This window comes from Marmota flaviventris, chromosome 17 (assembly GCF_047511675.1).
Source record: "Marmota flaviventris isolate mMarFla1 chromosome 17, mMarFla1.hap1, whole genome shotgun sequence".
Taxonomy (NCBI): Eukaryota; Metazoa; Chordata; class Mammalia; order Rodentia; family Sciuridae; genus Marmota; species Marmota flaviventris.
This window is the reverse complement of record NC_092514.1, coordinates 72,922,659-72,937,746: the sequence shown is the minus strand read 5'-3', so window position 1 is coordinate 72,937,746 and position 15,088 is coordinate 72,922,659. Positions and strand designations below refer to the sequence as shown.

At 48.2% G+C, this 15,088-nt stretch overlaps 1 protein-coding gene across 1 annotated transcript in view; it reads left to right on the top strand.

The window, feature by feature from the left end:
- Srp68 (signal recognition particle 68) overlaps window positions 1–8,106 on the top strand; it is a 36,761-nt gene extending 28,655 nt beyond the window's left edge. The window contains exons 11-16 of the mRNA XM_027955723.2: window positions 2,024–2,180; window positions 2,927–3,021; window positions 4,085–4,214; window positions 5,777–5,852; window positions 6,477–6,529; window positions 6,965–8,106. Coding sequence (XP_027811524.2) covers window positions 2,024–2,180; window positions 2,927–3,021; window positions 4,085–4,214; window positions 5,777–5,852; window positions 6,477–6,529; window positions 6,965–7,192 — 739 coding nt within the window. The 3' untranslated portion in view covers window positions 7,193–8,106. The remainder of the gene's footprint in view (window positions 1–2,023; window positions 2,181–2,926; window positions 3,022–4,084; window positions 4,215–5,776; window positions 5,853–6,476; window positions 6,530–6,964) is intronic.
- Window positions 8,107–15,088: the final 6,982 nt, after the last annotated feature.

Below are 15,088 nucleotides of genomic sequence, written 5' to 3'. Positions count from 1 at the left end.
TATTACCTCTAAAAACTACTTCTCATCAGACTTTTCCATTTGACCTTGAAAGTTTATTTCTTAGCCACTGCTTATAACTTAGATGATAAACCTACCATTTCCCTTGCCCATCTTCTTCTTTTTTTAATCCTTGTGTTTGTTGCTGTAACCCTGGGCCTTGCACACACTAGGCAGGCGCTGTATTACTGAGCCACATACCTAGTCCCTTGTGATTTTGTTTTTATTTTAAAAGAAAAAAAAAAGGGCTGTGGATGTAGCACAGCAATAGAGCACTTGGCTAGCACACACAGGACCCTGAAGTCCATCCTCAGTGCTGCAAAAAAAAAAAAAAAAACCAGGAAACAAAAATCAGTATACTTTACACTCGGTATCCATTTTTAGGTATTTGGTATTATGTGAATGTCATATTGACTGCCAGATGACTCAGATACATAGAATACTAAGTGAGAGAGGCCCTGAGATGTTATCTGTTTCAACAGCCTGAGGAGAAAGATGTGGCTCCTTGAGTCTTGGTGACCACTTATAGTCACTGAAGAGGCATCCAGAGTTGCTCTGACCTTGAAAAGACTCTCCAAAACCTTTACCAGTGCTGAGGAAGTTTGGAAACCTTGGGTCCATTCTTTCACCTTCAGATTAGCTAGTTTCAGTGTCATGGATTTCCATGATGGGAAGGCCAGATTTGAGGAAAAACAGATGAACCAGAAATCAGGTGGCTCGTATCATTTTGTGTATAATAGTGTTTGGCAGTCTGAGTTTTCTGCAAAGCTTTTTAGGAAATTTATCTCATGACCTTCTCATCCATTTCTTGGAAGCAGCTGTTCTTAATTTTGTTCATGAAATAAAGTCTTTTGGTATTCACCTCCTTATCTCTCTAAATGACATGTGTACTTGCTACTTCTTGATGAGTCATTTTTCAACCTTCCAGTGTAGCCCTAGTCTTGCCTGCTTTGTGTGCACACCACCATTAACTACATCCCCAGCATGGCTTTCCCAGTTTTTATGCCATCTAAAAGCTTATTTGTATTCTTTTATCTTTGTTGTTGTTGAATAGTTTATGAGATTTTTGTTCCCAGCAAAATCTGGTTCTTCCAGGTTGCTTGTTTTCCCTTTGGAGTTTGGCCTCCTCTTTCTTATTAGAGGTTTTTCTTAATGTTTACTGATCTTGCTCCCCACTCCAGTGGAAGGAGGGGGCTTCTCAGGTGGGGTTGCTGTGTGTGTGTGCACGGGGCTGCTCGGGCATGGTCCTTACTTAGGTGTTTGGCTCTTCTTTTCTATGGAAAAAAACCCCTAAGAATCTTACAGGGTTTTCTCTTGGGCTGGTCTGATCCCTGGAATATATCTGGCCGTTCTTGTTCCGGAAGCTGAGTAGAGAGGGCCTGGGGTTCACACTTGTACTTTATAGTCTCTTAGTCCTCATGGACATTATGAAGTTCTTGACCTCCACTGGCCTATGTCCCTGACCTCAGGCCTCTTTTGCATCCTCTCAAGAAATGGCCTCTAGCCGAGTAAGGTAAGGTTTGAGAGTGCTGAATTCTTAAACACTCACCATGTTTTTACTCCAACCTAAAATAAGTATTACATGTCTTCTTATATCCACGTGGCTAGTGAGCACAACCATCTAGAGAGACTGTCTCGAAGAAGGTCATTGAGGAATGGGGGCAGCTGTGCATGCACACACCTGCATAGGCAAGTCTTTGTTCCAGAAACTGGCTTCCACCCATGGACCTTCTTAGAGACTAGTAACAGCCTCTGAAGCCAAGAGCTGTGTGACTCAAAAAATATACAGAGGACCTAATTTAATCTGAAATAAAATTTTGTGATAAGATCTCATTCAGGTTCCCTACAAATTTGCCACTGAATAGCTGCTCAGTTAAGAGGCCCTGTGAGCCTAAAGCCCAGATCAGATAGCCCTGATGTGTGACACACCCTTACTTCACATGTCCCCTAGGTCAGTCCTAACTTATAGTCCCAACTCATAGAGCTTCTCTAAGTATGACCTGAGCTGACACATGGTCCATTCCAGCTACCTAACTTACATCAAGCTGTCGACGGCAATCAGGCGTAATGAGAACATGGCCAAAGGCCTGCAGAAGGCTCTGTTGCAGCAGCAGCCAGAAGACGACAGCAAGCGCTCTCCCCGGCCCCAAGACCTGATCCGGCTCTACGACATCATTCTCCAGGTGACCCTTGGGGACCAGGAAGGCAAGGACTGCCTTCTGCCTGTGTTGGACACCAGTGACTTAAGTTTGCATACAGAAGGGCCATGGCACCAAGGAACATTTAGTAAATGGATGAAAGACAAAGATCTTGGCTCATTTTAGTGGTCTGTGAGCCCCCATACTTCAATGTGTTGAAGTGGAGAGACTCATAAGCCCACAGGTATTAACTTCCCTATGTAAGATATTCTCTCTGCAGCAGTGGTACACCTGTAGTCCCAGCTGCTTGGGAGGCTGAGGCTGGAGGATCACTTGAGCCCATGGGTTTGAGACCAGCCTGGACAGCATAGTGAGACTGTCTCAAAAAATAAGTAAATAAAAAGATATTCTACCAGACGCTCTGGAGACCTGAGTTCCTACTGTCTCAGCCCACTGGGAGTTTGTTAGCTAGTAAGATTGCTATACATGCATACACACACACAAGGTATCTGTATAGCTGCCAAATGCGTGGGTCACTCCGAAATAAAAGTTCAGAGCTGGAAGATCCCTTCTAGTCCAAGAAGTCTCTGAAGGTGGGTGAGATATGAATTGATTGGTAAACTTGGTGTCTTAGAGGGGGCCAGGGGACACCAGATGCAACTATTGCCCTCACAGACTTTGCTCATCATTTTGATCACAGACTTTTTTTCTGCCCTTATCTCTTCTTATAAGGTCTCTGACAAGAACTTGTTCTGAGGTCTTCTCATTTTCTTCTTTCATCTGTTATACAGAATCTGGTGGAATTATTACAGCTTCCTGGCTTGGAGGAAGACAGAGCCTTCCAGAAAGAGATAGGCCTGAAGACCCTGGTGTTCAAGGCATATAGGTAACATCCTGAGAAGGACAGCAGGGCTGTCTTATGCCTCACAGTGGTTCTATAAGTTTTTGGCCATGGCCTACCCCATAGTAGATGGGGTTGTTACCTACTAGGGTTTTTGAAAAAAAAAAAAAAAAAACAGATGAAACAGGTGGCACACACCTCTAATCCCAGCAACTCGAGGGACTGGGAGGCAGGTGAATGGCAAATTTGAGGCTAGCCTCAGCAATTTAGCAAGTCCGTGTCTTAGAATACAACTTTTTTTTTTTTTTTTTTTTTTTTTTAGATGTTGGGTGGGCCTTTATTTTGTTCACTTATTTATATGTGGTGCTGAGAATCCAACCCAGTGCCTCGCACAAGCCAGGCAAGTGCTCTATTACTGAGCCACAACCCCAGCTCCCATGAATACACTTTTTAAAAAGACTGCAGATGTAGCTCAGTGTTAGAGTACCTCTGGATTCAATCTCCAGAATCACAAAAGAAGGAAAATATGAACAGAGATGAGTCATTGCAGAGAGTGGCAAGTGCGATTTTTGGGGGGAGATGGGGTACCAGGGATTGAACTAGGGGGCACTCACCTGCTGAGCTGCATCCCCAGCCCTATTTTGTAATTTATTTAGAGACAGTGTCTCACTGAGTTGCTTAGCACCTCTCTGAGGCTGCTTTGAACTCACAATCCTCCCATCTCAGCCTTCCAAGCTGCTGGGATTACAGGTGTGCGCCACGGGGCCCAGCTGGCCAGTGGGATTTATATTTCTGCCAGACAAGTGTTTCCTCCTGCCTATCCGAGGCTGCCACCATCCTCTTTTGGGGAGCTGTCCTGTGTTTGCAGAGTGCGCTAGTAAGCGAAAGACGGGCTATGTATTGAACCTAGGTGGTCATCTCTGATTGCTGGGAAGGACCTGTACCTTAGCCAAGCAAACCTGACCATTGTTGTGGGGGGTTCCAAGGTGGTGATCCTGAATTTAAAATTCTGTTTCCAAGTTTGAAGTAAGCCTAAACTGCATGGAAAGCTTTGCTCTTGGGCAACTATTGCTTTAGAATACTGTGGCTCTTTTTCCCTCCCCAACAGGTGTTTTTTCATTGCTCAGTCCTACGTGTTGGTGAAGAAGTGGAGCGAAGCCCTCGTTCTATACGATAGAGTCCTGAAATATGCAAATGAAGTGAATTCAGATGCTGGAACCTTCAGGAACAGCTTAAAGGTGAGCTATCAACTGCTCCTTGTCTCCCAAGTCCAGGAGGTCAGGTGGTGAGATGGTGCAGGGGCCCCTCTGGGGGCATGCCTGCAGGGTGCTTCCCAGGCTGGATTCCTGGTCCCCCTTGAGCTGTAGGCTGAGTAAAAGATGGGTGTCTGGGTCCCTGTCCTTGACCACCAGAGAGTGAACATGTACTTTCGAAAGCCTCTCAGTGATTCTAATGTGCAGTGAAGTTGAGAACCACTGGCAAGGCCTTCTTGTACAGAGTATGTCCAAGCCCAGTAGCATGGGGAGCTGGTTAGAATTGCAGACTCATGGGCCCCAGCCCTGACCTTAAGAGTCAAGAGTCTGTGTTTTAACTGGACCCTAGGCAATGTGGGTGTCCAGTCATGCTTAGAAAGTACCCATCTGAAATACAGCCTGAAAGACTCCACAGCTTGCCTGATCTCACTGATTGGCGAGTACTACCTAGCTACATAATCTTGTAGACTGCTGTGAGGAGACATAGCTTTTTAAACATTGGCTGGGCCAAGGAATCTATGTGTGTTTTAGAGTAGAGACTGTTGAAAAGAAAATTAGTTTTACTGTCATTCATGGAGTCACAGTCAGCATTTGAGAGCTGCTGCTTTGTGCCTGGGACACCAGGCCCCAGGAGGAAAAATGTCCTCCTGGTTTTGGCCTTTAGAGAGCATGTGGCTTTATAGTAGCCTGAAGACCCATATGTGGGAATCTTGCAAAGACAGAGGGTTGGGACTAGGACTCAAGGGCAGAGCACATGTTGAGCATGTATGAGACCCTGGCTTTGATCCCCAGCACCACAAAAGAGAGGCATGGTGTACAGACAAGGGAATAGGAAGGAGGGATGGAGGTGGGGCAGAAGAGGGGTATGGATAGTGGCAGCATCACTACAGTGGGATGTCATTTGGGGACAAAGCCACAAAGCAGTATGGATCATTCATCTCTGGAGAAAAGAATGAGCTGTTGTATAAATATCCACCTGACCTTATATGCTGAATGGTTTGGGGGAAGTGTCAGAGAATGGAGGCAGGAAGGATTATGTAGTGGCCAGACCTTGTCAGATCATTACCACTATGCCAAGTAATTCTGAGGCCAAGAGCAAGGTATCACTGTCCTAAAAGTGGGGAGATGTAGTGGCTTTGATTCTGAGCACCTGCTCTGCTCCCCAGGCTGCGGCTGCCACAGTCTTCGACATGTCCACGCTGCAGGATTTTCACCTGCCAAGTGGAGGTACAAATGATCCTAATTGATCCAGAACATTGAATCAACACCTAGGTGGACGGTTTAGAACAATGCTGGCACATGGGACATTTTGTGCATGGTCACTTTATTAATATTACCATTACTATTTCAGGCATCGTTACTGAAGCAATGGCATAGCTTTTCCCTCTTGAAACAGGCCAGTTTTGTTTTTGTTTTTGTTTTAAATAGAACCATTTTAAAAGCCCCAATCCTATGAGAATCCCAGTGGGATCGCATAACCCAGGTTAGTGTGGTGTGCCGCTCCGGCCAGGCCCGCTCCTGAGCGCGCCTTCTTGGAATCGTTGCAGGACCTGCCTGACGTGCAAGAGCTCATCACCCAAGTGCGGTCAGAGAAGTGCTCCCTGCAGGCTGCAGCCATCCTGGGTGAGCCACTTGCCTTGTCTGGGCTACTCTGTCCCCAGAGTTCCCTTTCCTGTCCCTCCTCTTCTCCCCCACACCCTCCCTACACTAGCCACTATTTTAAGCCTAATGTGGAAAAGGGTTGTTGCATTAGTTTGTTTAAGCATTTATTTTTCCCAGGCTTTCCTTCCTTTTTTGTTTGTGGTACTGGAGATTGAACCCAGGGGCATGCTATACCCTTGCCCCTTTGTATACTTGAGACAGGTCTTACTACATTGCTCAGGCTGTCCTTGAATTTGGGGTAAATCTTCTGCCTCAGCCTCATAATTAGCTGGGATTATGGATGTGTACCACCCTGCCTGACTGGGGTCTTTTCTTTTGCCACATTAGGCACTGAACTATACAAAGGGACTTAGAGGAACACTGTCATACTGTCCTTTCTCCCCCTCACCATCTTGCATCCAGCTGTGGCAAGGCCAACCACAATAGATCTGGGAATAATCATTCCTTTATATCAATTCTTGGCAGAATTTGGACCCAGAAGGGAGATGGCTAACTCCCTACATGCTGTCTACCCTTGCTCTTGGATTTAGAAGTCCCGCTTGAAAAGACTTCTCTTTTCTTATTGAATCTCTGTGATACTTTCAGATGCAAATGACTCTCATCAAACAGAGACTTCCTCCCAAGTCAGGGACAATAAGGTAAGCTGGCTGTGGTTCCTGAGGAACTGGAGGATTAATAACTCCCTTGGAATGAGTAAATGTATAGCAGAAGGCCCTTCCTTTCTAGAGAAATCCTCTATTTATTCTCCCCCACCCCACCCCACCATTCTCTTGTTCTGAGGCCTGTGAGTTGCCTGGGTAGTTGGGTGTCTGAATTGCCCTAGGGGAGAACACAGAGGAAGTTGTTGCTGTGCAGCTTTGGAGAGCTTTGACCTGAACTTCAGTAGACCTGTAACCCGTTGGTGTCATTGACTGACCTAGAGTATAGGGCTGTGGTAATGCTCCATCCGGAGATTGTGGGAATGGAAAGAGAGAATGACCATGGGAATGGAAAGTAGTGAACTGGGTGCCCAGAGCATAGTGAAGTCCCGCAGGGGGCTCTTCTGTGATTAACACCTTTGATTTGACCTCCAGCCTCTGGTTGAACGGTTTGAGACCTTCTGCCTGGACCCTTCCCTCGTCACCAAGCAAGCCAACCTTGTGCACTTTCCACCGGGATTCCAGCCCATTCCTTGCAAGCCTTTGTTCTTTGACCTGGCCCTCAACCACGTGGCCTTCCCACCCCTTGAGGACAAGTTGGAGCAGAAGACCAAGAGTGGCCTCACTGGATACATCAAGGGCATCTTTGGATTCAGGAGCTAACCAGGCTCTTCTTTGGAGGCAGGGGAGATTCTGACTCTAAATCTGTTGTGAGAAAGTCCCAGCAAGTTCCATGGTATTAAATCCAGGTCTATATTGGCCCAGGGTGGAGCTCAGCATGCTCAGCCCTGCCTTCCTATGTCTTGTGTGTTTGTGCACTTACGTTCTAACCCATGTTGCAAGGGCACCCTTCCCTCTTTGGCCATGTGTCAGGGTTGCTCTGTCTCTGTACCTCCTAGGGGACCTCTGTTGTCTGGTCCCCTGTGAGCCATGATTGGTTACCTTTGGTCAGTAATACAGTCAGGGTTCCACACAAGGATGGGTGGGGCCTTGAAATGTTAGGTCATGTTTCTTCAGTACCATGGATCTGAAATGAACTCATCCTTGCTGTGAGCATCCAGAATCCTTGAGGTTTGTTGATGACTGTGAAGCATTGGCAGTGTCACCCCAGAGTTATGGTCAGCCTTATCCCCTTCACCTCCAAGTGAACATAAAGTTTCAGAACAAGCAGAGAGCTCTATTTTTAGAAGAAATACGTTACATTCAGAAATGACGAAACCAAATCTTATATTAAAAGGCAAATATGATGGCGACTGTGCCCATTTTTTACATGCCCTCCCTCACATCCAGCCCAGCTCTCCTCGGGGCCCTGGTTGAATGAGCCTGTGAGGTTGAGTGCATCCTGGCTTCTGGCAGCTGGGTATATAGTCCATGCCAGATTCGGACCTGTTAGAAGCACCGTTTTTAAGAAGAGTTCCCAGTCTGTAATTTCAAATGCCATCACATTTTAAATCAGTCTCCTTCTTTACCCTTTTACTTCTCTCCTTAGTCATCCTTTTTTATTTTTACTGTGGCATCAATAATAGACACCAAAAAAGCAATGTAAGAAAGAAGGAATAAAAGTGATTTAAACATGAGCTATATCTGACACCTCTGAGTCCCTTTGGAAGTCGAATCTCACTTGTCTCACAACAAAGAAAACCCACCCAAGAAATAGCAGCTCATGTGTGGTGCAGACATTGAGCAGACAGGGCTGCTTGAAGGGAAGGCTGGAGACAGAGGGTCTGAGACTGTTACTTCAAGGCGGATCCCTGCAGTAGGCACAGCCAGGCTCCCTGTTTCCCAGCCATGGTAGGAAGGGGTAACCTGGAGCTGGACAAAGACAGTAGGAGACCTATGAGGCTTCCCCTTAGAACTACATGTTGTCGAGGGCTCTGGAGATGCTGGGGGAGAGGGGTCTGTTTTCCCCTAAGACTTGTTTGGGGTCAGAGAACCTCAAAAAGCTGTTTTGTTCATTCATGTGTTCAGTTTTATTCTGGTGCTAGGGGTCAAACCCAGGCCCTTGTGCCTGCCAGGCAAATATCCTGCCAGTAAACTGGGCCTCCAGCCTCTTGGGTTTTTTTTTTTTCATTTGAAAGTTTTACCATCTACTTCACACAATTTAGGCATATTTTTTTCTTCCTGCATCCCTTTGAAGGTACAACCCAGTCCCTGCCCGACTCTCTGAGTAGCATTGACTGCTGTTAGCCCCTCACTGACGTAGACCATCGTGTTTAGTATTAAAATTGTGTTTACCCAAGAAGACAGACCTGGCAGGGCCCAGGTCTCTTTTTAGCCCACGCAACCTCACATGGGGTCCCGGGACACTAAGCAGTCGGTGTCGTGCGGAACAGAGTGCTAAAAGCAGGGCTTGTCCTGTCCTCGGCTCCCCAGGTAGCTCTGCCTCTGATAGGACCAGGTCCTGAGTCAGGCCTTGCTGCCCCTCAGCTGGCACAATTTGCTAGAGGGTGTCCCTGAATGAGGTGGGTCCTGTTTCAGCTCATTTCCCTCCTTCCAGATGGACTCTGGTACCAGCAGAGGTTCTGATGCTGTCCATCTCTTCCTCTTTATCAAGACAGGAGGAGCTCCACAGAGAAGCTACTCAGTCTATTTTAAACCCACCCCCCCACTCCCCACCCCCCGGTCTGCTGCAGTAACAGTTTCTGTTTTCCTTTCTGCAATTGCGATGGTCTCCATCTGAAGGGACATTGGAGGCCAGCCCAGGGTTCTGTTTGGAGCAGTAAAAGGAGGCGCGAGAAACCCTGAGCATCTCTGGGTTTTTCCACTCTCCATGCACTGGTTTGATGTACTGTCTCCTCTCTGGTTTTACAGTAAGTCAGTATAAATTCTTGGACACATTGATGAAGTGAAACACTGCTGGGCTTGGTTCCCAACTCCTTCCTCTGGGGCCACCTGAGCATCTCACCATGGCTGCACGGTGATAGCCTGTGATGACAGCATGCCCCTTGTCCCACAATGGCCCTGCACCACAGCTGGATTTTTCCTGGTGGCCTCTGCTCCTCCAGGAGAGGAAGGCTGATGCCTGGGGTTTGGAGTATGAGGAGTGTGCTCTGTTCTCTGTCATCACTGTTGCAATGTGAATTTCTCACATGCAAGGCATCATTAATTACACACACATAAAATCAGTCACGGTTCCGGACAGCACATTGCTGTCTGCAGCCTTGAAACACTTGGAACATTCAGAGGTCTAGGAAAATATCCAAAGATAGCAAAAATATGTGTGTGTTCTATTTTTTTTTTAAAGACACTTGTTGCTACAAAGGAGATGGAAAGCAGATTTAGCTGTAAAATTTATTGATGTTCAAGCAAAAAGAATAGATTGGAAGCAGCCTGCACCAGCGAGTCTGTTGATGTTAAAGACGCTTATGCAGCGGGTGCTGCTGGGCTGCCAGGTGTGGGAAGGGGCAGTGGTTGGGGCCCTCTCTGGGGCAGGCTGGCAGGCAGTCCTTTTCAAACTGTTAAAGAGACTGGTCTCAACTTGTAGCCTGGTGTTTTGTGTGGGCCTGGCTTTGCAGGCAGGATTCTCATTTCTGCTTAACAGCCCTATCTGAGACCATCTGTGTGCTGAGCAGCTGAGACCTGTAGAGATCTTCAAGGAACTCAGGACCACTTTATTTTCTCAGCCATCCCTTTGCAAGCCAATGTTCACTGTTGGAAGAGTTTCTGCAAGGTGCCTGTTTGCAGCGGGTGATTGTGTTCAACCCCATTTACTGTGACGATGTTCTCATGCTCGTCTATACTTGAATGAATGCTCGCTGCTTGGCAGAGAACCACAGCCTTGCCAGTAGGCTGAACTGTTCCCAGGCATCTTGTGACAAGAAGCAATCTAGTGACAATAGATTCCATGAGAGTTGAGCACTGGTAGCTCTATCCATTTGGGAATGGAGAATGGTTGCCTGGCCACCAGCAACTTCTCCAAAGCCCCCAGAAGAGCAGTAGCAGAGAGAGCAGAATCCCACTGGGCACCACCATCCCAGGCCTGTTGGCCCTACCCAACTTGCTCAGCTTCTGAGCAGACTCCTCGCACCTACAGGGCAGGGGCATCTGTTTCTTACTCTGGGAGGAAGATGCATAGACATTTCCTCACTGTAAACTGATAGCAAGGACAGGCCCCCAGATGGTCCAGGCCCAGGATCCAAAGTGAGTTGGTGAGCAATGCACTAAGAGGCCCTCGAACTCGGACCCACCCTTCCCCCTCTGCCACCTTTTCTTTTCCTGTTTTTTTTTTTTTTTTTTTTTTTAAGTACTAGGGCTTAAATCCAGAGAGCTCTACCACTGAGCTACATTCCTCGCCCATCTTTTGAAACAGGGTCTCACTAATTTGCTGAGACTAGTCTCAAATTTGCAATCCTCCTGCCTCAGCCTTCTGAGTGGCTGGGATTGCAGGCGTGTGCTACCACACCCGGCTCCCCTTCTGGCTTCTGAGCAGAGTCCTGCTAAGTCTAAACAAAGCTGTTAGGACAACAGGTAGATAGACTTAGGCCTTTCCAATTTCCTGGTGATGAAGACAAGTTAAGCAAACCTCCCCTCAGCCATGAAGACTGTTGTTGGGTTTGAATGTCTGTTTTATGAACACTTTCTCGCAGAGCAGTGCACCCAGCAGGTGTGCCAGCACCCTGCTGCTGTGGCTCGGCTGGCAGGGCTATCAGCTGCGGAGCCCACAGGCCCCAGACCTATTGATTAAGATCTGCCATAAAGGTACCAGAGGCCCTGAGCCCAAGGGTAACTTGAGGAGGCCCAGAGATCCAGCAGTTCCTGAGCAAGCCTGGGAGGGCCATGCCCCTGGGGTGGGCAGTGGGGTGTGTTACACATTGTGGGAGGGAGGTGTGTGCTGTACCTGCACTGGTCCTACAGGTGATCGCAGGCTGGCCTCTGGGGCTCAAGGCCTGTGAAGGGGATCATTCATGGGGAGCAACAGATATGCCAGGCAGCTTTGGATTTGGGGACTTTCAGTGTTCCCATTGTGTTCTCTGGCCATTAGTATGAGTCCTATTCTCAACACAGGCAGGTTTGTGTTTGGGGGTTTGGTTTTTAGATGCTGCTTCTAGGTCCTCCCTGTAAAAGTTTCCAAAGGAACAGCCAGCACTTTCCCTCCTGGCTGCTCTGGTTAGGAGAGCCACATAGCCTTTGCTTCTCTCCAGCGGACCTTCAGCATTTCTTTTTATCAGACTGTTGGTCAAATTCACATCCAGAAGAGCCTCCTCCAGACAACCCTGCAGATTCCTGGGGCCTCGGCCTCTACCCCAGCCTTGAGACTGTGCAAGTGGAAGGTGGCCCAGCCCTCATATTTCCCTGCCACTTGCCTGTCCTCTCTAGGCCCAGCTGGTGCAGGCACTCTGCTCCTCAGAGGGTCAAGGGGCATAAGGAAGGGAAGGCTATTTAGCCTGGGTCCAAGGGTCTGTTGGCAGAGTACAAATAGCAATTTCCTGAAAAAGCAGAGCCTGTCCTCATCAGGGAGCAGCCTAATGATCCCAGGACAAGAGAACTGCCACCATCTGCTTCATCAGGGCCCCCTGAACTGGAGGAGAAAGTGGACAGCTAAGGACTTAAGCCCAGGCACGCTCACCAAGTGCCACCCTGTGGCCTGGCTGTGTGGCCTAGCTGCCTGTGTGCCTAGCTGTGCGTGGCAGCCTCAGGTGCTGGGAGCTATGCTGCTTTCAGTCTGCTCAGACCGCAGGCCCATGAGCTGTGTGGAGCTCCAAGCTAGCGATGTAAGCCAGCTGCAACTAAAAGTAGGGAATCCTGATCTCAAATCTCAGTCCATGGAAGAGAAAGCCATGAAAAAGCAAGGGAAGGACAAGAAGCCAGATGAGAGGAGATGCGCCAGGGCCAAGACCTGAGGAAGCTGGAAGGAGTCACCCTGTCTAGCTGCCAGGTCAGAGTCTCAGAATTCTATCATGAACGACAAAGGCAGGTCTTCCCTGTATTTCTTTAATTTCCTAATAGCCATATTTATTTATTTATTCTTGTGGTACTGGGATTGAATCCAGGGTTTCTACCACTGAGCCCCAGCCCTTTAGTTTTTATATTTTGAGCCAGAGTCTTGCTAAGTTTCTAAGGCCAACCTCAAGCTTACAATCCTCCTGCCTCAGGCTTTGGAGTGGCTAGGATTAAAGGTCTGTGCCACCACGCCTGGCAAGTGGCTACATCCCCCTACCCCACCCCATGGTGCTAGGGATTGAACCCAGGGCCTCATGCACAACAGGCAAGTGCTCTACCCCTGAGCCACATTCACCAGACCAAGAAACCACATTTTAAAAAGAAAAAACAACAGGTCAAATTAAGAATGCATTTCATTTAACTGAATATACCCAAAATATTACAACATGTAATCAGTATAAAAATTAATAATGAGGGGCTGGGGTTGTGGTTCAGAGGAAGAGCACTTGCCTAGTATGCATGAGGCACTGGATTTGACCCTCAGCATCGTGTAAAAATAAATGTATTGTGTACACTGATAACTAAAAAATAAATATTTAAAAACAGTGAGACATTTATGTTCTTTTCTCATAGTAAGTTTGAAATTCTGTGTGAATTTTACATGTATATTACATATCAGTTTGGGCCAGGCACCTTCAGATGCCCAACAGACACACAACAGGGCTTGTGGTGACTGTGGGACATTAAGAATCTTGGTGAAGGCAATTCCATGCTGGCCTTCTAAATGTAACGAGGGTGATAGGCCAGAGATGAAGCATAAATACAGCTATGCCTCTGCGTGTGTGTGTGTGTGTGTGTGTGTGTGTGTGTGTATGTTTGTGTCCATATTCTTTCTCCTGTGATTTATTCTTGGGGTCAGGGTCACTGCCATTTGAGCAGGAGCATCCCACAGTGATGAGTCACCTCAGTGTCCGGGTGTTCCTGCCCCGAAGCCCTCATCTGGGGAGCCAGTCTGATTTGATCTGGCAGGAGACAGTCATGTCAGGAAGTCAGCTCTTGTTTTTCCAGCAGTGAATCAGTTAGTGCTTGATCCCTGGGCAGGTGAGGGCCCCTGTAGTGCTCATTTATCACCAGGAGAGCTTCTGCAGAGAGTGGCGAAGCTCAGACAGTCCTGACTTTGGCTGAAGTCTAGACATCCCCCCACAGAACCCCTATAGCCACCACCTCCCAGGAAGGGCCTAATGTCAAGGGTGGAACGGGTTGGCCTCTGCACCCTGCTGTCATTTAGATGAATGAATGGCCCCTTCTGAGAAAGTGGATTGCAGGTGTGCCACTAATGGTTATAAGGAAGATGCTCAGGCGGGGGATACAGCTCAGTTGGTAGAGTGTTGCCTCTCATGCACAAGGCCCTGGGTTCAATCCCCAGCAACACACACACACACACACACACAGGAAGATGCTCTCCAAGACTAAAGAAAGTGGGGCTGGGGTGGGGGCTAGGGTGCAAGCTGAGTGACGTGCCATCTCTGGCACTATCTCGCTAATCACACTTTGCCAGGAGCATAAGCCACCTTGGTTCCTGTTGCTACTTGTTCTGACAGGCCTCCTAGGCCCTCCCATCCTGCTCACTGCCAACCCTCTCCTCAGGAACTGGGGACTCCTTGGTTCCCTCTCCAGGGCCAAATTCAGTGGCTTGTCCATGAGACACTGAGCTAAATGAGACAAGCTGAGGATGTAGCTCAGTTGTAGAGCACTTTCCTAGGATGGGCCAGGCCCTGACTTCATTCTCCAGTACCAAAAAATCAGTAAGTTGGACCTCATCAAAAGAGACTCAGGCCTCTTCTGTCCCACTGGAGCATCTAACCTGGATCAGCTTTCATCCCTGGTCTCCTCAGTCTGCCCTTCCTCTCCTGACAGGATGTCCCAGCTCCCAAACCAGCATGACTGTGTACCTGACCCTTGCTCTTCCTCCAGCCCTCCTTCCAAACCCAAACTCTGTGGTTCTTAGAATGAAAATGACCAGGGCTGGGGCTGTAGCTCAGTGACAGAGCACTTGCCTATCATGCCTGCAGCACTTAGCACCACATATAAACAAACAAAATAAAGGCATGTTGTTCATCTACAACTACAAAAGATTAAAAAAAAAAAAAAAGAAAGAAAGAAAAGAAAATGACCACGTCTATAGGAGGGGCTTGGAGCTGGGTCAGTAACAAGAGTGCCTGACCAGCGGTGTGGGGGAGGAATGGGATGGGAGACTACAAACCAGCCTCTCTGTTGGCCACTCAGCTGACATGGTAGAAGACACCAGGACCACTTCCAGGGAGGGGACAGGGAAGGAGGTCCAGGAGGAAGCCCAAGCCTAGTGGGTCAGCTTGTCTTGGGGTTGGGCCTAGCATCACAGCTGGCCAACTGTGGTGGCGCTTGGGAGAGTGTCCAGAGGCCTCAGGGCCTTTCTGGAGCTAACTTGAGACTCTTATGTGGGGTCAGCCATGCCTATGACTCTGCAGCCATGGACAGATGGACCCCAACCCAGCCACAACAATGGGGCAGCAGGACTCAAGGGCGTGTCCTGGTGATAAGAACTTTAGAAAATGTTCCTTGTGCCATTTTGTGGGGCGGATGATACCCCTCTGCCCCATTCGAGGACAGAGCGCCAAGCCCTGGGCTGGCGGGCGGCGC